We start from the raw sequence: 27,351 nt of genomic DNA, 5'->3' as shown, positions 1-27,351 counted from the left end.
TTCTATCGCGGTCACGCGTCTTCCCACGGTACACCGAGGAAAACAATAAAAAAATGCACCTAATTAATATAACAATAAGAATCCAATCAGTCAGATGATCGTCGAAAAATTCGATAATGCGGGATTACTCAAACAGAGTCAGGTTAAAATGCATTATTGCGGTTTGGCTGTCACTGGTCCTTGGGGTCTCAGCCAACCGACCTCCGAGGTTTCTCATAGAGGGTCAGTCGGAAATTGTGGTGAGACTCAAGGAGGGCGCTGATACTCCTGTAGGTAAGTGGAATTGACATGTAACCAAAAAAATCATATCAATCATAAAAAAACATTTCTATACATAAATAAAATCATTTGTTTCAGACTAAAAGGTCCATACATGGTTAGCAAACATTACAATCTTATTACTAGTGTTAGGTATTAAAAAAACTAGTAGGCAACTGTATTAAAAAAATATTTAAACCAAATAAAACAGAAGGCATAACTATGTTTTATAATTATAAAATAACACCTTAAGAAAACCTAATGTATTCTTAGTGTAGTCTGGATAGATAAGAATTTAGTTTTAGGTTTATGATTTCATTTCAAAGATTTAGGTACATTTTCGTATCTAGTCAAACTTTTCCCTTAGCTAATCCTTAATCCACATACCACAGCTATTGCAAACTTTTGATTGCTTCCCAAGAAGTTTATGCAGTTTGTTGGCACGAATAGACACCCGGATATTGCATACATAGGGGGCAACGGTGTTACCAGGACAACAGCGGCCTAACAGAGGGAAACCCTGCACCCTCACTGCGGATTATTGAACGCTAGTTATTAGTCATCAAGCATGAAACCATAGTGTTGATCCGGTCCTATAATGCCTTGCTGACTTAGGGTAACTTAGACGAAACTACTTTTAATATTACTTGTAATTATCTAATTATACATACACTACTATTTCGTGACTATTTCCTATTTTCGCTGGCAAGTTACGGAATATGAATAAGTACCTAATGCTTTATTTTCTATTCAATCAACAGACAAACAAACCTAGGTTAGGTTCATATTCGTCTATCATCATCATTTTCCTAGCATTGTCCCAGCTTTTTCCAACGGTTCATGGGAGCCTGGGGTCCGCTTGGCACCTAATCCCAAGAATTGGCGTAGGCACTAACTTTACGATTGCTGATTAGCTTTAGGTTTGTTTATTTTTATAACCGTTTGTTTAAAAATAAAATAAAATACTAATGTTTGAGTAGCTAAAATGCAAATATTAAAGGGTGTAGTGTATATTAATAATAAGTTAAAATGCTTTGTTTTGTTACTTTCGACCCACATCGTGTGAAGTCACTAATCTAATACATACAAAATACACAATAATAAGGTTAGTCAAGATGCTAATGTATAGAACATGAACTGAATTTATATATGACTACCTTAATTTCATCAAAAACGGTTTACCAGAAAATAAGGTCATAATACAAAATGTTACGTTTGTCCCCGCTCTCCCCTATAATCCATAATATTATGGACTCTTGTGGTACTCACCACCACTTAAGCAGATACTACCTGTATGTATTAACCGTTATTATTCTAATTACAGGAAGTTTAATATACCGTCTCAGGGGCATTGACCCTGACGGAGATGAATTAAAATTTGGAATAAGAGATCAACTTGGTAGTAATATTTTAAGAATAGAGGCCATTACAACCAACGAAGCTAATATTTATTTAGTTAAGGAATTAGATAGAGAGGTTTGTATTGGTTTTTCGTTTTACTACTATTAACTAGAGAAAGTCCAACAAAATAAATTATAGAACTTTACTAACGTACATACCTAACTTTAATTTATGGTAGAAGAAATGTAAAGTCTTAGCAGATGGCCATTAACCATGTTTTTATTTTTTTTAGATACGTGATGAATATTCATTTGTGTTAACGCTTACGGACGGCCATTTAGGGGAAGGAAACTTCATCACGCAAAGCTTCTTGCTGTTAGTCGAGGACGTCAACGACAACGAACCCATCTTTAAACCGTATCCTTCCGCTATCACAGTTAAAGAAGATGCTTCTCCTGGTATACTCACGACAGTTGAAGCGACGGACCTCGATGAAGGAGCTTATGGACAAGTAAGTATCAACACAGAATAAGTAATAGTATCATGTATCAATCAACCTACGTCCAACACACAACGCATAACAAACATAATGACCAAGGCTATAACCGCGAAAATCAAAGTTCGCAAATTGCGGGCATTTTTCTCTGTCACTCTCTCACTCTAATTACGCCTTCATTGGAGTAGAAGAGAGAGATCCCCGCAATTTGCGAATTTCGGTTGTCGCGGTAGCCCCACAGCTGTAGATGCGTACATGTTATATAATGGAGAGTTTCCTAAAAGCTGCTAAGTGGAAACGGGTAGTAAAGGGGTTGTAACATCCATGGGCTCCATGGGAAATATATCAGGGTTTAGAAATACCTACTTAGACCCCATTCGCACGAGAGCTTAAAAAGCGTTGCGTGTGTGACGCACCCATAAGTAAGAGCGAGAAAGAGACATAGCTTTCTCGCTCTTACTTATGGGTGCGTTACACACGCAACGCTTTTTAAGCTCTCGTGCGAATGGGGCCTTAGAGTCTGTCTTCGTGAAGTGACAGCACTGGCAGCAGTGGCGCCATACTTGACGTACCGCTGACGTGGAATATTAGCGGAAATCGTCTCTTCTTTAATTTGCTTCACTCATTTCACTCGATCGATTAAAAATCTTTTTCACTTCTCATGCTCTAAAAGTGCTTCATATTAGACCTGCAAAGCGGGGCAAAAATCGTATTTTAGTCCCTAGGGAAAATATGTATACATATTTTTATTTCGCCTACATTTACTCCCGAATCCAATCAGAATTCAGTAAATCTGCTCGGAATACCTCTTTCGCCTCCCCAATTAACTCAGAATACAATTAACCTACCCGGGAAAAACATAGGTCTACATATTAAAAATTGTACCAATTGTACTTTTAATATTTCATAAAAGTACGTACCTGTTGTTTTTTTTATTCAAAGTGAAAAGTAGAGTGTATAACTCGGTAATAAAGCCCATTTTATTCCCTAGTCATACAATCTACTATTCTATTCTAGCATTTTCGAATGGTCTTGAGCAAAGGTCTTGAGCCTTGACATGAAAATTAAGGCTTAATTAAACTTGTATCCACGTCATAATTGTAAAAAAAAAGCTGCTGCCTACTTGTCATTTTTGTCTATTTGTCAATGTCAATGTCATGTTGACAGTCCGACTCGAGCCAAAGAGTATAATAGTATATGGTCTGAGCTCCCGAGAGTTCTAGCTGCGGTTATGTTGAATTTGTTGTGGTTTTTATTCACAGAAAACCGCCTTCTTATTTCATTTTATGCAAGCTTGAAATTTAAACTATCTGCAAACATGCGGCATAATTTCAGGTACTATACCATCTGCAAGAAGTAGACGGCGACGTTGACAATTTCGCGATTCAAACTGTGAATAGCAAAGGCGTTATTCGTTTGACCAAGCAACTGGACTACGAGCGCAAGTCTCTATACCAACTGCGGGTGCTAGCTATCGACCGGGCCAACCAGGGCCGAGTGAATACTGGCACGGCCGCGATCCTCGTGAAGGTGCAGGACGTGGAAGATCAGCCGCCGGAGTTCGTGGTGGTCAGCCCTGTGACTAGGATTAGCGAAGATGCCGATGTCGGAACTTCGGTTTTACAAGGTTCACAGGAATTTTTACTAGTTTAAATTGATTATTAAAGTTTCTTCAGTCCACTTGACTGCACACTTTGAAGTCTGTAGCCTCCTGAAACCCAGAAGCATTTTTGTTTTTGAACTTGGAACCCTTTGTTACTCAATAAAAGTTCAAAATAGATTTTGGAATATCTACCAGTACATATGGTCTTAGGAATGTAGAAGACAGTGATTTGGGCAGAAGAGAAAAAAGTACAGTGCAATAGTAGTTATATAATAATTAAATGATGTTAGTTTACTTAAAACAATCTTATTGCTATTATCAAGTACTGGTTACATTAAACATTTTGAAAATCATAAACATATTAAGTTTACAGTTTAATTTACATTTCATAACATTTTTTTGTTTAGATGTAAGATTAACGAAAAAGCTTAAGCTATCAGTGATAGTAGCCAGCTCTTAGATATCCTGCAAAATTCAAAAATACCTATTTATTTAAACTTGCACAAGAACAAGTTAAAAGTACAAAAGGCGGACTTAATGCCTTGTGGCATTCTCTACCAGTCAACCACTGGGCTAAACAGAAAATAGTTATGGTGGGTGCAGTGTGATAAAAAAATGTTTCAAATATAAAGTCTAATACTAATGCCAATATACAAACTAGTAATGTTTATATACTATAATACATATATGTTTTCAAAGCAGCATTAAAAACAGCAACATTGAACATTAGTATCATTTTTCTAGTGCATGCCATTGATGGAGACAGAGGCATCAACAACCGCATCACATACAGCATCATATCAGGTGGCGAGGAACACTTTGATATTGACAGTAGCTCCGGCACTGTATACACAGTCAGCCAGCTTGACAGAGAAGACCCAAGGAACAGCAATGGAGCCTACATCCTTGAGATATTGGTAATTTATTCAACAGTGTCATGTAATGATTTTATATTTTCTGAGTATTGATCATGCTTTCAAGTTATTGTTTCTCCATGTGTATTTCTCGTGTATGTATTTTCATTCTGTTTATACAGAACATTTTTTTTTCTAAGGATTGTATTTATAGAATCTTATTGATTATTTTTAGTATAACTTATTTTTTGGAAACATTATTAAAACTACAAAAAAAATGGCACATGAAATGAATAAAAAATTATAAATGCTGTAGTCTTGACTTGTGACTACTGATAAAATATAAAATGTCAAAAAGAAGTATCCACTTAGGGCGGCAGATACTGCAACCCTATGAGGTACAGAACATTACGGCCCAAAGAATCTGGAATTTTCTGGACTCAACGGGCATTAGTAACGAACTTTAAAGGGCCGTCACAATAGATCACTGCTTGGTCGACGTGACACTCACAGGCCCACAACACCCCAACAATAAATAAATAATAAAAAATATAAATATCTGGGAAAACATAAAAACTCAAAAATGCGCGTTTTCCCAGAGATAAGACCTAGCTAGATCAAATTTTAGGACAAGGTTAACAGCTATGTACTTACATACGATCCAAAACAAACATCATAGATGCCCTCGAGTTTGTGCTGAAATAGAAATGGAGATGGGCCGGCCACATAGGAAGATTGACAGATGACAGATGGACCAACAAAGACACAAAGTGGCCAGGACCCCATGGCAAAAGGAAGGCGGGAAAACCCATAACAAGGTGGTCCAAGGATATTATAGCCACAGCCGGAGAAAATTGGCTAATCAAGGCAAAAGACCGAGAAAGGTGGAAAGATATGGAGGAGGCCTATACCCAACAGGGGTCCTTAAAATAGTAAAAATGGAAAACAATAATATTAGAAAACTTTTTTTTATCATGTAAAACTATTTAAGGAAAAATAAAGGCTTAAATATATATATAAATAAAATAAAGATCAAATTTTCGCCCCCGAACCATATAGCAAATTTCATTGAAATGTAGTAGCATCCTTAATAAACTGAAATTAGTTACGACTTACGGCATTTTATAAATTATCAAAGCTATAAATGATTAATGTTTTACAACAAAGTCCACTGTCTGTCGTATGAGAAGTTCATTTTGAACTTTCCATCCTTTGCATTTTTGTTCCCACAGGCTACAGAAGAATCCCTTATGGTATCGCCCATGCCGAGCGCCACAACCGAGGTCACGGTCATCATCACCGACGTGAACGACGAGACGCCGCGGTTCCGCAGCGACAAGTATGTGGGCGAAGTGCTGGAGAACGCACAGCAGAACACGCCCATCACCTTCCTGCAAGACGGCGTGCCTGAAGTCTTTGATTATGATCAGGTAGATCACAATATACTTACACCTAGTATTGTTTATAAGTGAATACCTTCAAAGGTATTATATGTGAAGTGCCCAATGGGACTATAGCTCAAAATGGGACGTACCTTGTACATTAAGAAGAGGGACTATTTTCAGCAGTGAAATATATGTAGACTGTAATTGATCGTTTGGAAAATACACGTCCGCGAAAAAACGCGACGCAAACGATGTCTCAGAATGTATTGTGCGTATGTCACATGCTACATATGTGGATAAAACTTCAATCTGATTGTTCCTTTCATTTAACTGTAAAAAATAATTATCAGACAAACATTTTATTTAGAACAAGATTAGAAATTCAGGTATTTGTAATCTAATATGTTTCCAGGGTAAAAACGGCACTTTTGAGCTATTCTTACAAGGTGATAATGGCGTGTTCGACGTCACGCCGTTCAAAGGAATCAACGAGGCCTCCTTCCTGATTCGAGTGAATGATCCATCTTCCTTAGATTATGAGAAAGTCACTGTGATGAACTTCAGCCTTATAGCCAAAGAGATTGTTTCTAACAATCCAAAAATCAGGTATGTTATAACGGATTTTATACTACTCTTATGTAGCTATTGTCTTATTATTGATCTGTTATAGAAAATATATGCAGGATAAATTGTACCTAATACTTATTTCAGCGTGGTTCCTATAACGGTTCACATAAAGGACGAGAACGATAACTTCCCCGAGTTCACCGAATCTTTATACACGGTGTCGATCCCCGAGAACTGCGGTGCGGGTACCACCGTGGCGTGGGTGCGCGCACTCGACCAGGACTCGGATAACTACGGCACCAGGGGCATTCGGTACACCGGGCTTGGAGGCAGTATCGCGAGTTTGTTAGTACTTACCAGTACCATTTATATAATGCTTGATATCGACCAAGCATTGTGCTGGTCGCTCTACTATAGTCTGTACTTATTGCTGTGGACTGTGGACGATTCGCAGCTTGCATTTATCGGCCGCAGACCTACATTCTGCGGGCGCATATTGTGGGTCTACACGGTTCCGACAATTTGGTCAATGGAGTGTAAAAGTAGTAACTGTAACTTTTCTTTGCACACAACCTTCCTATTATATTCGTACCTAACATATTGACCAAAGTGAATTCGCAAAATATTGGATTTCTTTTATCCTACGACATAGAAAACACTTATAATAATTTCAGATTAAGCCTCAATCCAATATCTGGCGTGATAACCGTGAAGCAAGCCGGCGGCGACAGCTTCGACCGCGAGCTCGTCTCCCGGCACTACCTCACCGTCGAAGCTCGTGACGACCTAGGCAAGGGCAACCGGAACACTGCACAACTCATCGTGAATATAGAAGATGTCAACGACAACGCGCCTATGTTCCTGGCTAATAAGTATGAGGCCAGGCTACTTGAGAATGAGCGACAGTTTGAAAACCCGTTGGTGCTGGAAGCTAGAGATATTGATTTGAATGGTGAGTTTTTTTTTATGATTTCTTATCTTAGGGTCGAAATGCACGACGAAAATTAAAAACCATTGTCAACATAAAGGGTGTAAACGACAACGCACGCACGTTCTTGGCTAATAAATATTTTATGAAGCTTGATCGATATTTTATAAGCTAGGATGAACATGGAAGTACATGGGTAAGTTCTATTATCTCAGAAGTCAGATTTGAAATAAGAACTTTGTAAAAGAAACCGTAACACCGTCCAAGTCATAATCAACATAGTAGATTTCAATAACACTGCATTAAGGCTGCATGTCCACTGAAGCGGAGTGAAGTTGTGGGGAATCAACCAATAGCATTGGTTGTAATCCATCAGAGCGGAGATTACAACTTACAACCTTACAATGCTATCGTTCAAAACTATATTACGAATTAAAACGTAAACATCAGTAATCTAACTAAATGTTAACAAATGATCAGCTTAAAATTCATTTAATTAAGTGAAGGTTAAATTTCTATTGTAATCACAATCAGACAAAGAATGAGAGAGAATGTGATGCTGACACGAGTAGCGTACCTACGTAATTGTAGCGTTTTGTAATGGTTTTCTCTGATTTTATCTCGAAAACTCAATGCCACTGTGACAATCTGTGGCACACTTTAAAGCTGACATTGGATTCGGTAATGATTTTGTATGTGACGCTCTGCCCGAAAAGATGATGCCAGCGTTGCGTATGCACATCTAGCCGTATTTTTCTTATATGATAGTATATTAATTAACCCCTAGGGATGCCGGCAAAGCAACATATGTTGATTGTTCAAGTTATAACAATAGAATATTACCTTCTCAAAATCCAAACTCAATTAAAAATGGGTTAGAACTGATTCTAATGAACCTTGGCTATTTTGCTCGCTTGCGGGTGCATTTTTGTAAAAAGTCTGTATTATGTATAATCAGCCTGTACCTTTATAACTGCGAGCAGTCGAAAGCCAAACAATTAAGTGAAACACCGCTGACTGGTAACCCATAGTTTTATTTTATAATACTAAATATTTTAAAAGCTGGCAATTAGTTATAACTGACGGCTTTCGGATGATATAATGATGGAGATTAAACTTAATAAAATTGTTAATATACAATGTTTCGTTGGTATTTAAAACCCAATAAAAATGTATTTGAATGTAATTTTATTCTACAGGTACCAAGAACAGTCACATAGAGTACTCGATAGTGGGCGGCGAGTACAAGCACAATTTCTCCATCGACCCGAACTTGGGCATCGTCACGCCCGTGGACGGACTCGACTTCGAGCAGATTCCGGGAGACAACACTAACATACGCCCGATACATCTCACTGTAAGATTGTATATTGTATATCTTATAAAACACCTGAGTCTAACATTTACTCTTGTTTTTTTTTGCAATTTATAAAAAAAATGTCGTGCCTTCGTACAACCTCGTGACAAGATGAGGCTGTACGGTGCTATTGCCATGAGTTTGGTTGTAACTAAATGGTTAAACGTAAATTTTTGACAGCTAGGGCCAGAATTTTTGAGAACTACCATGGGCCATACATCGACGTTTACTTCAGCTGCCAAATTCGAATCCTAATGGGAATATGGTATAGTTTTATATTTCTTACTGTCACTTTATGCCTCTTTCAGGTCCGAGCGCGCGATTTCGGTGTACCACCGCTGTCCTCGACTGTTCCGGTCACGATATACGTACAGGACGTCAATGACCATGCGCCCATGTTCCAGCAGATGATGTACAAGCGCTCAATACCGGAGGACATGCCCGGCGGCACTAGCGTATTAGAGGTAATTATGCATACTAATTGATACTAACAAGATTTTTTATTTTATTTTTAACCATCTTTCAAATTGGGTAATAACCTGACGTGTGACCTGATATTGGTCTGTTTACCTTTGCGAGTAAATTTAATGTGCCAAAAGTAGTTGTCCTACTAATATTATAAGTCTGAGAGTTGTATGTTTGTTACTCCTTCAGGAAAAAACGGCTACACGGATTTCTTTCTATGAAATTATGCACACAAATTACTAAGAATGGAATATAGGATACTTTTTTAACCCAGAATAAAATTCATCCCCTAAAGGACAATAGAGGTTGCGATTTAATACGAGAGTCCTTAGGGGGAGGGGGAGAGCTGCAGTTTTACCACGCAGACGAGGTCATGGGTAGTAGGTTCGTAGGTTATGTTATGTTATGAATTTGTGCTGAATTGACTTTGTAACTAATGAACTACTAGACTAGTATACTGATTATAAATTTAAAACTAACAAGGGACTTACAATATCTTTAAAGTTTAAACGTCGAGTCACCTGAAGCCGTGTTACCTATTACTGAGTCATGTTTTGAATGTGTCAGGTGAAAGCTCGCGACGGCGACGGTTCGTCCCCTAACAACCGCGTGGTGTACCGCATACAGCGCGGCGCGAGCGACAAATTCGTCATCGACTCCCGCTCGGGCGTCGTGTGCGTCGCCAACGGCTCGTCGCTCGACCCCGACAAGACTAACCCGAAGAGCAACCGGTACACGCTTACTATCGTAAGTAGATTCCGATCTTATGCTGATAGCAATGGAGTAATAATCTTCGATGGTTCGTCATCGCCTCGCTCTCTGGCGTCGTGTCCATGACCAACCCGGATAATAACCAATATATCCCTTTGTTAGCAATAGATAAGTTAATAAGAAACGAAAAGTTTACCATTTTACATACATACGCACTCGAGCCAAATGAATGAAAGCTCGTCGAATAATAATTTCTGAAACATTAATCTAAGCTTAAAACATAAACACTTAAACTATTTAAATTCAAACTCTAGATAAAAATATAAATGTAAATTTTTAGGTGGCGCTGGACGGCGGTATCGGTGAACAGCAACTGAGCGCAGCGGTGCTTGTGAACATCACCATAGTGGACGTCAACAACAAACCACCTGTGTTCGTCGAGCCGGGCACAATCAGCGTTAAAGAAAACACGCAGGTAAGCGGTATTTTTTTCGCGATACTTCCTTAGGTAGAGCAATGGTGCAAATATAAGAAACAATAGCCAATTTTTAAATGTAAGAAAGCAAATATTTTTATGTTCAATTGACTATAAGTTATGTTATAATTTGTTTCGAATATATTGTTAAAATTAAAGAAAATATTTGCTACTCGATGAATTAAGAGGAGGAGGATTTGTTGCTTTAAAAAATTAGCTGCTTTTTTGGAAAACCTTTAAGGCCCATTTACATGGTGCGAGTTTCTCGCCTCAACCATGCGATTATCGTAGCACTAGAAAAAATATGGCATCATGTAAACTATACGTACGATATCGTACAAGTAGGGGCGATAATCTCCTCGCCTTTGATGATTGGATGTCTCTGTGTAAACAAAACTTAAATGCAAGAGTCGTATTTCGAGTTTATATGCTTTTCAGTCGTCATCATGAGTGCATTGCAAGAGGCTGTTCCGATTGTGTCGGTACTTTATACGTTTTAAATTTTATTTTTACATTTTCATTTTCAAAACGCACAAAAAAAAATTTCTTTGAATATAGGTACTTAAATGCAGCTAACTATTTCCCGCCAAGAGCCAATATTAAAATAAATGCAACTTAAATTATATTAAAATCATTAAATTAATTTGTTTTTGTTAAAAAAAAAACATTCCTTATAGAAGATATTATCGCTGACTGTACTTTTCTTTAACAGACAACTAATACTCATCGAGAGAATTTTAACGAACCCAAACACATCTAGGTTTTAAAGAGTTCCCATGGCCACCTCCTGTGTCCATAATCAGACCAGTTCAATGGTAGCATAATATTACATTGTCACCCAACTCACATATGTATAGGAATTTTAAGCTCAATCAAATACTGGGAAGTGGGTTAAATTTGCAAGATTCGACCAGAACAAACATATTCAAACAAACAAACATTTACAAGTTAAGGTGGTAAAAGCTTGTAAAAATATTGTGAGAAACAAGAAATATTATTACGAATATTTACGGTATACGTATACCTAGTGGTAAATGATTAGCAACTAATCACGTAAGTTGACTGGCAAAACTCATATAAAAATCGGTTCGGACCGATTCGTGCGATACTCGCACGTATGTGAAAAAATGTCATACGAGAACGAGTTTAGACGAGTCGAGAAATCGTAAGCAAATATCTCCCTAGAAAGCGGCTCCTCGTGTAAACTATTTCGCCTGGCGATAATCTCCATGCGAGTATCGAATGACATAATCGTAGGCGAGTTTATATTTCTCGCATGAATGTAAACATTTTTATACGATACTCGCCTGGCGATTATTGCATACGATAATGTCATACGATTTCTCGCCCCAAAACGTGCGAGAAACTCGCACCATGTAAATGGGCCTTTAGCAACTAATCACGTAAGTTGACTGGCAAAACTCGTATGAAAATCGGTTCGGACCGATTCGTGCGATACTCGCACGTACGTGAAAAAATGTCATACTAGAACGAGTTTAGACGAGTCGAGAAATCGTAAGCAAATAACTCCCTAGAATGCGGCTCCTCGTGTAAACTATTTCGCCTGGCGATAATCTCCATGCGAGTATCGAATGACATAATCGTAGGCGAGTTTATATTTCTCGCATGAATGTAAACATTTTTATACGATACTCGCCTGGCGATTATTGCATACGATAATGTCATACGATTTCTCGCCCCAAAACGTACGAGAAACTCGCACCATGTAAATGGGCCTTTATTGTTGTCGTCCGCAACTAGCGACAACGCGACATGTTACAGTCGACGTCAAAGATTTATTTTTTTCCCCTTATTGCAAAGGAGTAAGGCGCAAAAGTGTAAACATATATTTGACGTCCATTATACACTAGATGAAATGAAACAATTAGCTCCATGCATGAATTTATTTTTATTTTTGGATTCATAATTTATATCGTTGGAACACCAAAAATGATAAAAATACTTTTGTAAACCTTAACATTATTTTATTAAAAAATATTTAAAATGTTGAAAATTTTTGAGCGGTTGAAACGCTCATCATTTTTGGCGCGAATTCGACAGAGCGTGATGACGTCACACGTTGGGCGGCCCAACTGACGTTTGCTACTAATGACACTAATCTGTCGAACGCGTGACGTCACGTGGCGTTTCGAGCGTTTCGCTCACTAGCTTTTCGCGGGCAAATTTTTGTACTTTTTATTTATAATTTTGAGTAATTAAATGGTAATTTAAAAACGGAAATGCATTTGTAACATGATATAACGGTAACAAACATCCGAATAAAACATTTTTCGTTCAAATATAAACTTCATGCATGAGGCTAATTATAAATTGTACCAGGTGGGAACCCTAGTATACCGCGCACAAGCCCACGACCCGGACTCGCAGCCAGTCCTACGTTTCGCAATAGACAAGGACGCCAGTATCGCGCGGGACGAGGACGGCGTGCTGGTGCCGCTCACGGAGAACGACTACATCGCGCTCTGGGACTTGAACGCTGTCGACGGGACGCTTAGGGTTGTTAGGTATGTGAAATTGATGAATTAATGAATGAAACACTCACAAGTAAAAAGTGTGTAGATAAAAAGTCTAGTTTCATTCAAACAGTTTCACATCTATACATGACGTGTTGTGGGGTAAGTAATCTCACCTTACAGTTCGATACCTGTGTGTGTTGATATCATGAGATAAGTATGTTGTCTCAAACCTAAGGTAGGTTAATAATATGTATTAACCTTACATTATACCGAAGAGTGAGCAGAGATCTAACTTGCTTTATTTTTAAACCTCGGCGTAAAACGAGTGATATTATAAGTTTAACCGCTATATGTGTGTGTGCCTGTTTGTCTGTCTATGGCACCCTACCTCTTTAACGAGTAAACCGATTTTAAAGTCTTTATATATTTGAAAGCTCGTTGATAGCGGAGCTTCTTAGACATGTTTTATCAAAATTAGTTCATCCGTTTTATGGCGTTGGCTTTTAAAAAAAAAACAATTTATGTTTTTTATACACTACAATTTGTAATATTTTTTGCTCAAAACTAGGAACATTCTAAGAAAAGCTTCTTTCACAGATTACTTGACAGAGAAAAAGTAGAAACCATCAAGCTAGTAATCACAGTAGAAGACATGGCAGCAGTAGCCGGGCCTCAGCAAACCGCGTCAGCCACGCTCACCATTATAGTCGCAGACGAAAACGACAACAACCCAAAGTTCAGGAAGCCCTACTACCGGACCTCCATAGCTGAGAACTCTAAGAACGGTGCCAATATCGTGACCGTAATCGCTGATGATGCGGATAAGAATCGCACTATGACTTACTATGTTGAAGGTAATTTGAAGAACTAAGTAGCTTTTTTTAAAGGTCGTTGCTAAAAGAGATTGCAGCGGTGGTGGTACCCAACTACCTCGACTACCCTTACTTTTAGTCGCCGACGAGAATACAACCCCAAGTTCAGGAAGCCCTACTATTATCAGACCTCCGTAGCTGGTGTTTGTTACTCAAATTCACAGACACAAATACTCTGGAATCTGGATCTAATGACGTTAATCTGCACATCAGCACAGCAGTCAAATAAAGTCACTGTTTTAGGCACATTTGAAAGCCATTTGTATGCATTTATCGGGCAACTTAGCTAACAGTTAATAAGAACATGGCGGATCTAATCACATGCGTTTCCAGGCGCCGAGAAGCTGTTAAACCTGATCCACATGGAAAGCTCGACGGGCGAGATAGTGGTGGCGAACAAGATCGACCACGAGCAGCAGGCCTGGATCAATCTAACAGTCAAGGCGGTTGACAGCGGCCAGCCGCCGCGCTACGCCGTCGTTGATTTGTTCATACAAGTATGTTAAATGTTTAAATCTATAGTTATTTGTGCAACAAGAGAGGAAAGTTGGTTTTTCTTGCGAGTGTTTATTTTGAGTGCCGAGAAAGCGAAAGAGTCTATAATTGAATCACGAGCGAAACGAGTGATTCTAAGTTAGAATCTTGAGCGTAGCGAGGGACTCAAAAACACGATGTAAAATAACTTTTCTCTCATGTTGCACACATAATTTTTCACCTCAGTAGTGAGAACATATTAAAGGTTAAAATGTAATTCGAATTACACAGAATAATACAAAGAAAAAAAAATTGTAATAAAAGTATGAAGTGGCAGTTCATGGCCTTCACTAAATTAAAAAGCTACTTTGTTTCACTCCCTGGAGTAAGGAAAGTCGCACTTTTTTCATTCCCTGGAGTGAGGAAAGTCGCACTTTTTTCACTCCCTGGAGTGACGAAAGTAGGCTTGTTCGAGCTGCTGAGGTGAAAAATAAATATAACATCAGGCCTACTTCCAGCACTGGACGTGTGTCCATCCAAAAAAGGAATTAGCACCGAAAGCAAGCATACTTGTGAACTTTTTAAGTTTATGAGTGCGCTATTTTATTTATATCGGTCTCCTACTTGTGATTTTTTTATTCAAAAAATCATTACTTTTTACAATTATTCGTAATCGTATCTTGTCACTATGTCAGGTGCTGGATGAGAACGATAACAACCCGTATTTCGAGAGCGGCAACTTCGAGTATCGAGTGCGCGAAGACGTGGAGCCCGGCACCACCATCGCCAACATCGTGGCGCGCGACGCCGACTCGGGCGAGTACGGCAAGCTCACCTACCTACTGGACCGCATGTCTACACAAGTACGTAGGTCTGATAATCGACTGTCGAAGTCTACATGTAGGTATAGTCTGTTTTTCATAAAATCTTGCTGGAATGGTTTGTTCTCCCTTATCTATCCATAAATTATTCTAAAACGACTGTAACTCGTATTTGTACCACTACATTTTATATTTCTACCACTAATTAGTACCTACATTTATTTTATTAACACAGGGCAAGTTCCTGATAAACGCCGAGACGGGTGCAGTAACTGTATCGGACTGGCTGGATCGCGAGACTCGTGCGTCCTACACTTTAGTAGTCGAAGCGTGGGACAACTACCAATTCGGGTACCTTAGCGGGGAAAGTAGGAACGCCTTCAAGCAGATTGTGTAAGTATTTACTTGCTCATGGTGTCGCGCCCTGGGGGTCGCTTATGCTTATCGCTTAAACGAGGCTTGTATGTATAAATCAGAAAGTCGCGGGTGGTTCAATCAAAAGTTTTACACGTATAAGGCGTGCACAAAAAGAAACGAGCTAGGAGGAAATAAATGATTCTGGTATTTTCGTTTACTAGGATGTAGGATACGACTTTTGCCTCATTTTAGGGTTCCGTACCCAAAGGGTTAAAACGGGACCCTATTACTAAGACTCCGCTGTCCGTCTGTCTGTCTGTCTCCAGGCTGTATCTCTTGAACCGTGATAGCTAGGCAGTTGAAATTTTCACAGATGATGTATTTCTGTTGCCGCTATAACAACAAATACTAAAAGTACGGAACCCTCGGTGCGCGAGTCCAACTCGCACTTGACCTGTTTTTTTATATGTATAATTAGGTGCAATATTATAAACATATTTGATTTCGACTCGACCTAAAACATTTATTCTAAGCCTGGGGATAATTACCTCCAGTTGGGGTCAAATAGTAATTAGCTTAGCGTACCTGGGGTAACAGAAAAAAACACTGTCCTAAAGTAAATTTATTATTAAGTACTACTTCTTTAGGCATTTTAACTTTTAAATTGTATTTTGATATGGGTGTACTTTTTGCCTGAAATAAAACTTTATTTATTTATTTTAGTTTAGTTCGTGAAACAGCGATCCTTGTTCTATTAATATGGACTAAGTACTCATGTCTAACTTGCGGTGTTATTTTAGTGTTTACATAGAAGACGTGAACGACAACCCGCCCATACTCCAGCTACCATCCGAGTGCGTCACCATCAGCGAGTTCCACAAGCACCGCGAGCCCATAGTCGCCGTGTCGGCCACCGACGCAGACGACAACGCCTCGACCAACGGCCGCGTCCAGTTCAGACTCGTCGGCGGGAAGGGATACGGTAACACTACACTACACCTCCCATAGCCCCACAAGCACCGCGAGCCCATCGTCGCCGTGTCGGTTACTATGTACCATACGATCATGTTAATAAACCTACGGATGATTTTGTTTCATAGATCTATTCCGCTTCGAGCAAGTCGGCGGAGACGCCAACACAGGCCGGCTGTTCGCGAAGCAGTCGCTCAAGGATCGCTTCGGGAACTACTCTCTCACTGTGGAAGCCAAAGATCTGGGAACACCGCCGAATGTAGTCCGCGGGGAGTTGAGGTTGTGCGTCACCGACTTCAACGACCACGCGCCCGTGTTCGTGCACCCGCCGCAGAATGTCACTATTAAAGTACCTGAGGTATGTCACAGTTGGATAAGACTACAGCATTTTTCCCTAATCATAGAGGACAAAGACCTGTGAACGCCACCTAATGTCGTCTGGGACAAACTGTTGCTGAGACATTGATAGTCGCTGGTGTTTGTGTGCCCGCCGCAGATCATTACCTTGCCGGAGAAATGTGTGTCGGATGAGACACTCGTGTAGGGGTGGTTTACGCAGCCACTTTCTCACTGTGGCGACTAAAGGCCAGCAGCTCAACGTCTTGATCAGTCAATTATATTGCTTGTATATTCGATAAGCTATCTCAGAATGAATAAGAATAAGTTTAACCACGGGGAGTTTTAAAACGGATAAAGATATACTTGAGACTCAAAAACGATGAAGTCCTGTACCTATTTGTTTATGACATTTTTTATGTATGTTAACCGATTAATTTATACCTATTATTAATTTTAGAACGCAACAATCGGCACGGTGGTGGTGGAGGTGCGCGCGATCGACGCGGACATCGGCGCCAACGGCGCCGTGCGGTACCGCGTGCGGCGCGACGCGGGCGGCGCCTGGCGCGCCTTCAGCGTGCACGCCACCAGCGGCGCGCTGAGAACCGCCGTGCCTCTGCATCGTGATACCACCGCGCGCTACCAGGTTAGTTCCACACTTACAGCTCTGTGCAGTCACACAGCCTATACAAATCGCACGTGGGCGGCGCCTGGCGCGCCTTCAGCGTGCACGCCACCAGCGGCGCGCTGAGAACCGCCGTGCCTCTGCATCGTGATACCACCGCGCGCTACCAGGTTAGTTCCACACTTACAGCTCTGTGCAGTCACACAGCCTATACAAATCGCACGTGGGCGGCGCCTGGCGCGCCTTCAGCGTGCACGCCACCAGCGGCGCGCTGAGAACCGCCGTGCCTCTGCATCGTGATACCACCGCGCGCTACCAGGTTAGTTCCACACTTACAGCTCTGTGCAGTCACACAGCCTATACAAATCGCACGTGGGCGGCGCCTGGCGCGCCTTCAGCGTGCACGCCACCAGCGGCGCGCTGAGAACCGCCGTGCCTCTGCATCGTGATACCACCGCGCGCTACCAGGTTAGTTCCACACTTACAGCTCTGTGCAGTCACACAGCCTATACAAATCGCACGTGGGCGGCGCCTGGCGCGCCTTCAGCGTGCACGCCACCAGCGGCGCGCTGAGAACCGCCGTGCCTCTGCATCGTGATACCACCGCGCGCTACCAGGTTAGTTCCACACTTACAGCTCTGTGCAGTCACACAGCCTATACAAATCGCACGTGGGCGGCGCCTGGCGCGCCTTCAGCGTGCACGCCACCAGCGGCGCGCTGAGAACCGCCGTGCCTCTGCATCGTGATACCACCGCGCGCTACCAGGTTAGTTCCACACTTACAGCTCTGTGCAGTCACACAGCCTATACAAATCGCACGTGGGCGGCGCCTGGCGCGCCTTCAGCGTGCACGCCACCAGCGGCGCGCTGAGAACCGCCGTGCCTCTGCATCGTGATACCACCGCGCGCTACCAGGTTAGTTCCACACTTACAGCTCTGTGCAGTCACACAGCCTATACAAATCGCACGTGGGCGGCGCCTGGCGCGCCTTCAGCGTGCACGCCACCAGCGGCGCGCTGAGAACCGCCGTGCCTCTGCATCGTGATACCACCGCGCGCTACCAGGTTAGTTCCACACTTACAGCTCTGTGCAGTCACACAGCCTATACAAATCGCACGTGGGCGGCGCCGGCGCCTGGCGCGCCTTCAGCGTGCACGCCACCAGCGGCGCGCTGAGAACCGCCGTGCCTCTGCATCGTGATACCACCGCGCGCTACCAGGTTAGTTCCACACTTACAGCTCTGTGCAGTCACACAGCCTATACAAATCGCACGTGGGCGGCGCCTGGCGCGCCTTCAGCGTGCACGCCACCAGCGGCGCGCTGAGAACCGCCGTGCCTCTGCATCGTGATACCACCGCGCGCTACCAGGTTAGTTCCACACTTACAGCTCTGTGCAGTCACACAGCCTATACAAATCGCACGTGGGCGGCGCCTGGCGCGCCTTCAGCGTGCACGCCACCAGCGGCGCGCTGAGAACCGCCGTGCCTCTGCATCGTGATACCACCGCGCGCTACCAGGTTAGTTCTACACTTACAGCTCTGTGCAGTCACACAGCCTATACAAATCGCACGTGGGCGGCGCCTGGCGCGCCTTCAGCGTGCACGCCACCAGCGGCGCGCTGAGAACCGCCGTGCCTCTGCATCGTGATATCACCGCGCGCTACCAGGTTAGTTCCACACTTACAGCTCTGTGCAGTCACACAGCCTATACAAATCGCACGTGGGCGGCGCCTGGCGCGCCTTCAGCGTGCACGCCACCAGCGGCGCGCTGAGAACCGCCGTGCCTCTGCATCGTGATATCACAGCGCGCTACCAGGTTAGTTCCACACTTACAGCTCTGTGCAGTCACACAGCCTATACAAATCGCACGTGGGCGGCGCCTGGCGCGCCTTCAGCGTGCACGCCACCAGCGGCGCGCTGAGAACCGCCGTGCCTCTGCATCGTGATATCACCGCGCGCTACCAGGTTAGTTCCACACTTACAGCTCTGTGCAGTCACACAGCCTATACAAATCGCACGTGGGCGGCGCCTGGCGCGCCTTCAGCGTGCACGCCACCAGCGGCGCGCTGAGAACCGCCGTGCCTCTGCATCGTGATACCACCGCGCGCTACCAGGTTAGTTCCACACTTACAGCTCTGTGCAGTCACACAGCCTATACAAATCGCACGTGGGCGGCGCCTGGCGCGCCTTCAGCGTGCACGCCACCAGCGGCGCGCTGAGAACCGCCGTGCCTCTGCATCGTGATACCACCGCGCGCTACCAGGTTAGTTCCACACTTACAGCTCTGTGCAGTCACACAGCCTATACAAATCGCACGTGGGCGGCGCCTGGCGCGCCTTCAGCGTGCACGCCACCAGCGGCGCGCTGAGAACCGCCGTGCCTCTGCATCGTGATATCACCGCGCGCTACCAGGTTAGTTCCACACTTACAGCTCTGTGCAGTCACACAGCCTATACAAATCGCACGTGGGCGGCGCCTGGCGCGCCTTCAGCGTGCACGCCACCAGCGGCGCGCTGAGAACCGCCGTGCCTCTGCATCGTGATATCACCGCGCGCTACCAGATTAGTTCCACACTTACAGCTCTGTGCAGTCACACAGCCTATACAAATCGCACGTGGGCGGCGCCTGGCGCGCCTTCAGCGTGCACGCCACCAGCGGCGCGCTGAGAACCGCCGTGCCTCTGCATCGTGATACCACCGCGCGCTACCAGGTTAGTTCCACACTTACAGCTCTGTGCAGTCACACAGCCTATACAAATCGCACGTGGGCGGCGCCTGGCGCGCCTTCAGCGTGCACGCCACCAGCGGCGCGCTGAGAACCGCCGTGCCTCTGCATCGTGATACCACCGCGCGCTACCAGGTTAGTTCCACACTTACAGCTCTGTGCAGTCACACAGCCTATACAAATCGCACGTGGGCGGCGCCTGGCGCGCCTTCAGCGTGCACGCCACCAGCGGCGCGCTGAGAACCGCCGTGCCTCTGCATCGTGATACCACCGCGCGCTACCAGGTTAGTTCCACACTTACAGCTCTGTGCAGTCACACAGCCTATACAAATCGCACGTGGGCGGCGCCTGGCGCGCCTTCAGCGTGCACGCCACCAGCGGCGCGCTGAGAACCGCCGTGCCTCTGCATCGTGATACCACCGCGCGCTACCAGGTTAGTTCCACACTTACAGCTCTGTGCAGTCACACAGCCTATACAAATCGCACGTGGGCGGCGCCTGGCGCGCCTTTAGCGTGCACGCCACCAGCGGCGCGCTGAGAACCGCCGTGCCTCTGCACCGTGATACCACCGCGCGCTACCAGGTTAGTTCCACACTTACAGCTCTGTGCAGTCACACAGCCTATACAAATCGCACGTGGGCGGCGCCTGGCCCGCCTTCAGCGTGCACGCCACCAGCGGCGCGCTGAGAACCGCCGTGCCTCTGCATCGTGATACCACCGCGCGCTACCAGGTTAGTTCCACACTTACAGCTCTGTGCAGTCACACAGCCTATACAAATCGCACGTGGGCGGCGCCTGGCGCGCCTTCAGCGTGCACGCCACCAACGGCGCGCTGAGAACCGCCGTGCCTCTGCATCGTGATACCACCGCGCGCTACCAGGTTAGTTCCACACTTACAGCTCTGTGCAGTCACACAGCCTATACAAATCGCACGTGGGCGGCGCCTGGCGCGCCTTCAGCGTGCACGCCACCAACGGCGCGCTGAGAACCGCCGTGCCTCTGCATCGTGATACCACCGCGCGCTACCAGGTTAGTTCCACACTTACAGCTCTGTGCAGTCACACAGCCTATACAAATCGCACGTGGGCGGCGCCTGGCGCGCCTTCAGCGTGCACGCCACCAGCGGCGCGCTGAGAACCGCCGTGCCTCTGCATCGTGATACCACCGCGCGCTACCAGGTTAGTTCCACACTTACAGCTCTGTGCAGTCACACAGCCTATACAAATCGCACGTGGGCGGCGCCTGGCGCGCCTTCAGCGTGCACGCCACCAGCGGCGCGCTGAGAACCGCCGTGCCTCTGCATCGTGATACCACCGCGCGCTACCAGGTTAGTTCCACACTTACAGCTCTGTGCAGTCACACAGCCTATACAAATCGCACGTGGGCGGCGCCTGGCGCGCCTTCAGCGTGCACGCCACCAACGGCGCGCTGAGAACCGCCGTGCCTCTGCATCGTGATACCACCGCGCGCTACCAGGTTAGTTCCACACTTACAGCTCTGTGCAGTCACACAGCCTATACAAATCGCACGTGGGCGGCGCCTGGCGCGCCTTCAGCGTGCACGCCACCAGCGGCGCGCTGAGAACCGCCGTGCCTCTGCATCGTGATACCACCGCGCGCTACCAGGTTAGTTCCACACTTACAGCTCTGTGCAGTCACACAGCCTATACAAATCGCACGTAGGCGGCGCCTGGCGCGCCTTCAGCGTGCACGCCACCAGCGGTTTTTTATTTATTTATTGAGAAACAAACAGTCTTAAAATAAACACGAGCAACTTAGCTAATAGCTACAAATTGATTTTTTATAGACCTATAGTTTCCTAATTCACATATCGAGGTACAATTAAAAAGTAATGATAAATAGTGCAAACTTGTAGTACCTAGTAGTTGTACATAATCATAACAATAGTATACCTACTAATAACAATAGTATATAAATGTATAAAAAAGACAAAAGACTTATACTTATACTTCTTTACTTACTTAGACTTAAATTACTAAAATTACAAGTACTCCTATCGGGTTGCTTGCAACATTTCACCCTTATTTTAATAAAGATTTATTCGTTATGTTTGATGGTATCCAATATTCTTAACTGTACTGTACTATGTTTACCCAATATATAATTTTCACAGCTCCGAATCGAAGCTTACGACCTCGGTCTCCCCACGCCGCTCAGCTCCGATCTCGACTTGACTATTTACGTGCAGGACGTCGACAGCTACCGGCCGCGCTTCCCCGACAAACACCTGCACATCAACCTCACCGAGAACATGTACGAGGAGGGGCTGTACTTGCCCAGTGTCATAGAAAGGGACGAGTTCGACAGGGGGGACGAGCCGGTGCTACCGGTGTGCTATTATATTGTGGAGGGGAATGAGGATGGCGAATTTGAGCTTCACCGGAATACGCACAGGTACGCAAGTTTCTAGTAGGTAAGTACCTATTTCGTAGTTTGTAATTTAAAATAGATTTCACTGAATTGGAATTAGAAACGTGCACATTAATATTGATTGTTTATCACGTAATCTTGTCTGCGCATGAGCTCTGAGGAATTGCAGGAGATCCTCGCTTGCCCCCACACCCGCGCATTCCATCACAGGCATACCCTTACTTCCGAGCTCGTGCGTAGACTGTATGCAGGGGTAATTTTTTGTATTTATTGCTACACGAGTTTCGTTCAGAATGAATCTTTAAAAACCAAGCCGGAAATTACGATTAAAGTAGCAGCAAGCCTTAATCAGCATCTTAGGAGAGACCCTGACCAGGAGTTATTTTTCATATTATATATTTTTTTATTATATTTTAATTAATTATGCTTCAGGTAGCTTTTTGTAAAAAAATGGCGTTGCAGGCAGGCGCTGTCTACTGGCTACCAAGTCAGATGTTCAAAAAACCAAATAAAATGTTCCGTTTAACAGGTTGGCCACACAACGGCCGCTGGACCGCGAGAGGAAATCCAACTACACCCTAACAGTATTAGCAACAGAGGAGTGCGTGGCCGCGCCCGAGTACCGCGCGCACGTACACTCCGCCAGCACCCTCACCGTGCACGTCGCCGTCAACGACTTGAACGACAACGCGCCTCAGTTCCTCAGCAGGATCTTTACTGGGGGCATCACCACGGAGGCTGACTTTGGCATTGAATTCATGCATGTTAAGGTACCTACCTAATCCAAAACTCACTGTAGGTAACTAGGGACCAAATCAAATTATTTTATGAAATATTTTTTGATTCGATGGGTTCGATTCCCGCCTCGGCCACCGGTGGACTTGGTCACTTTTTCTTTAGTGTATGATATCTATTTCAGTTTATAACTGTGTACGTAATAATTTGTTATTCTCTGTGCGGCCCTGAATATGACGTAAACATGGACACGGGCAGCATTCTGCTATTCAGATCGTTTCTTATCTTATCTGTTCTCTGTTCCCATGTTGCCACGGGCATAATTTATAGATATTATTCGCCTCAGCCCACGCCACAATTTTCCTATCTGTTACCAGTATATAGTAACAAACTATTACTAGTTGTAACGAGCTGTTACATGGGTAACCGTACCTCGTAGCTCGTACCTACCCTACCCTATACCTATGGAGGTATAACCCATTTCTTAGGATTAGTTGCACACAAATTTATTAACGCAGTAAGCAAGACATCTACGCAGTTGCTGATGTAGCTCATGTCTGTATATTTTAAGATAAGATATGGAAACGGATTTCTGGCATATCTAATACTTCATCTAGGTACTTGATCATATTGTAATGATAATTTTTCTTCATGCATGGTTGACCTACACCTATCATGATGACATTGATGACACTTATTCATTATACACACTTATGTGCAGAAAGCAAGATAACTTCTAACTAGTGTCGGTGACGTTAGACTTTATTCGCTATCTCGAGTCTCATGTTTTATAAACAAGGTATATATTACCAATACAAAACCAATTGAGTTCCCGGTTAAATATTCATAAATAATACCTATATATCATGAAAGACGTCTTCAAGTTATATTATTTACGTTGGGATTTAGGATCAGGCTTTCTCGTAATGTACACTGAGCAGCAAAATGGCACTACATCGCAGTCGCTTTGTATAAATAAAACTGTTAGGCATCTTTCTACTAGGTATTTGTTATAATCGGCTCGGCGAACTAATTCCGAACGGATTCCTATGACAGTTCCGCCAATTAGCTTTTGGATACTTTATTAAAAATTAATTGAAGAAATAGGTTTTTACCGTCTCTTTATTACTTAATTGTTACATTTCTAAATAAAAAAATGTGTTAAAATACCAAAAAAAAGTCCAAAAACATTTGACATTGACAGTTCCTCCATACAAAAATGAACTGTCTTAGGAATCAAGGTTCCCCGAGCCGATTATAATTATCTATAACTTGCTGATTACAGTGGTTACCTATAAAACTGGTCATATGGAAAATTATATGCTCTTTTTAAGTTTCTTATCAATATTTCAGGCCATTGATCTCGACGAAGGCGAAAATGCCAAAATGGGCTACTACCTTCTGGGCGAAGTGAAGAAAACGCTAACCGAAGGTTTGGAGAATTTGGCAGTATCGCCTTTTTTGGTCAACGAGGAGACGGGAGCTATTTCGCTTAATTTCGACCCACAAAAAGGGATGAAGGGATACTTTGATTTTAAAGTAAGTTCCTAACTCGCTTTATTTTATGATAAGATGAATTAGACAACGTTTTTCACGGTCACTTAGATTTGAATGAATGAAAAAAGTCAAGGTTTAATAAGATGATTTTACATTCTACCTAACTTTTTTATAGGTGCTTGTCAACGATACGGGTGGGCTACAAGACGAATCCCATGTATTCATATACCTGTTACGGGAAGACCAAAGAGTGCGTTTCGTTCTACGCTCGCATCCGTCTGAAGTCAGAGACAAAATAAACATTTTCAGAGAAAAACTAGCACAAGTTGCAGAGTCCGTAGTCAACATAGACGACCTAAGGGTGCATGAAAATAAGGACGGATCTGTAGATAATACTAAGACTGATTTGTACCTGCATCTGGTTAATGGACAAGATCATTCCGTGCTTGAGGTGAATCAGGTGCTGCAGTTGGTCGACAAGAATATTGAACAACTGGATGATTTGTTCAAGGTAGTAAAGTATAATAAAGTATGAGTACTCTAACAGCTTAGGTTTAGATCTTAATGTCTAAGTGCCCACTGGCGGATTCAGATTAATTCTACAATAACAATTTTACAAAATGTTTTTCTGAATCACAAAATGACTTGTAGTATTTCCTTGTTTTGAAAGAAAAACATCAACGCCTATCTTATATTAAATAACAATGTTCGTGTAACACTACACTAAATTCCTTTTCTCATGCTATAATGCCGGGCCACAGTGTAGTAATTCTCCTTGCACAGGACACAAGTTTGCATCCAATTGACTAGAGTATAAAACTATAGATACAATTTAAGAGGGTGTAATTCTTCGGTATTTAATATGTTCCTGGGACGGTTTATCATCAGGATCAGGCTCGTTCAACTAACCAAGTTCGTTACTTTTCCTCGCCAGGAATTCAACGTCCTCGATACGCAACCGGCCGAATACCAGCCGCTAACAGTAGATACGATCACGTCCAACCAGACGGTGTTCTGGCTTGTCTGGACCACTCTGTTCCTCACCGTGTTGCTCGCGCTCTCGGTCATGATGTGCCTCAGCCAGCGGGCTGACTACGTGCGGAGGTTGAAGGCAGCCACGGCTACTGCTTATTGTAAGTATGCTAGTTATGTTTTGTAATTTACTAAGTGGGATAAGTGGCGTACACGAAGAGAGGCCTATGCTCAGCAGTGGGCGACTGAAGGCTAGAATGATTAATTTACTAAATCATTGACACATAGACACATCACTGAGTAATAACACCTATTCATTCAATCACATTCATAAACCAAAACCGTACCAAATTTCATCTCATTCATTCATCCATTTTTACGAACATGTACTAAATTATCATTATCTCTATCTCTAGTTCAATTGTATATAAACAGATTCAGTTATTTCATGCCTTCATGCTTCATGCAAGCAAAAATATATCACAAAAATAGTGTCACAATGGTTAACTATTTCTTTCAGCATCACCGACTCCCGGCGAATCGGATATGACGATCAGGAGTTCCGGCGGCCGCGTACCCAACACCAACAAGCATAGTACAAAAGGATCAAATCCTATATGGCTCCATGCATATGAAAACGAATGGTACAAATCCGACGACCAAGTAAGCCATTCAGAACGTGACTCCCTCGACGAAAACGCCGTTGATCAAGACTTGTCTAACGAAAAACCATATTTTATCACCACAGGTGCCTTTCCCTCCATAGATTCTAATGCGACTGAACCTCAGACCAATACAGTCAAATATGACTTCTACCAACAATTGGAGCAGATGAAAAATGCAAAAAATATGGAAACAACAGAATTGTAAGCAATTTTACGAGATTAACTTGGGACACTGCTCAATTAGGCCTACCTTCTTTAAATTTAGAATGTACACGAAAGGCTTTAAATCATATCGTAGCCTAAATTATGGCATTTACTACCTTATGGTATCGAAACGGGATCGTTTTGTAAACTAACAAAGAAAAAAAAACAATATATCGGGTCATAATTTGGTGATCAACATTAGCCAACCTATCTACAAACTGCCGCTTTAGTATAGTAGTCGTGCCTTTTGTAAACTATTTTCTGTCGTAATTAATGACTAGGCTTAAGCGTGATTTGTACAATACATTTTGAAATATACATTAATTCCTGATTAGAATAATAAAGTTTTTGAAACTTATCAAACTATGTAAAACTTAAGATGTAGTTCATGGTAACTTTTAGTTTATTTGAATGTTACCTCTGATATTACTTCAAATAGGGAGTATACCTATAGTTTGCGAATAAAGTAAATGTATTTGGATAACCGTTTTACTTAACCAACCCTAATAGGCTCCCCAATTCAAGTTTACTATTGAGAGCTACTTATATAGGTGGCAAGTACTGCGTCTGCAAAGCAATGGGTATATTTACCTACTCAATCGAATGGCACCAAACAGGCAGTTAGATTTATTTACCCTGCAACAACAGTAGTACCGTGTATGTGTAAGGTGCCCAAAAAATATCTGACAATGCACTTGTTCAGAAATTTGTGAAGACCTTGGCCGCTCCGATTTATTTTCCAATGTTATAAAGCTCCTCTAAGAAAGTATTATGGGAAATTCAACCCC

General features: G+C 43.2%; 1 protein-coding gene across 1 annotated transcript; it reads left to right on the top strand.

The window, feature by feature from the left end:
* On the top strand, positions 1-27,047 carry LOC134742005 (cadherin-23). Its single transcript, XM_063674927.1, has 27 exons — positions 1-273; positions 1,583-1,734; positions 1,892-2,110; positions 3,431-3,722; positions 4,443-4,615; positions 5,785-5,982; positions 6,350-6,543; positions 6,649-6,849; positions 7,179-7,456; positions 8,632-8,789; positions 9,098-9,253; positions 9,822-10,001; positions 10,306-10,440; positions 12,781-12,965; positions 13,515-13,771; positions 14,123-14,286; positions 14,959-15,126; positions 15,320-15,477; positions 16,242-16,423; positions 16,542-16,771; positions 17,210-17,398; positions 22,234-22,514; positions 23,020-23,260; positions 24,579-24,764; positions 24,898-25,233; positions 25,657-25,855; positions 26,215-27,047. Exons 1-27 carry the CDS (start codon positions 117-119, stop codon positions 26,562-26,564), a joined length of 5,619 nt encoding a protein of 1,872 aa, XP_063530997.1. The 5' UTR covers positions 1-116; the 3' UTR covers positions 26,565-27,047.
* Positions 27,048-27,351: the final 304 nt, after the last annotated feature.

The sequence above is a fragment of the Cydia strobilella genome, chromosome 1 (genome assembly GCF_947568885.1).
Source record: "Cydia strobilella chromosome 1, ilCydStro3.1, whole genome shotgun sequence".
NCBI lineage: Eukaryota > Metazoa > Arthropoda > Insecta > Lepidoptera > Tortricidae > Cydia > Cydia strobilella.
The sequence above is the reverse complement of the archived record's forward strand: the minus strand, read 5'-3'. Positions and strand labels throughout refer to the sequence as shown.

Coding starts and splice junctions, on each gene's coding strand:
- LOC134742005 (XM_063674927.1), top strand. CDS start 117: ATGCGGGATTACTCAAACAGAGTCAGGTTAAAATGCATTATTGCGGTT. Junction 9,254..9,821: donor GCGGCACTAGCGTATTAGAG/GTAATTATGCAT, acceptor TGAATGTGTCAG/GTGAAAGCTCGCGACGGCGA. Junction 12,966..13,514: donor GGGACGCTTAGGGTTGTTAG/GTATGTGAAATT, acceptor CTTCTTTCACAG/ATTACTTGACAGAGAAAAAG.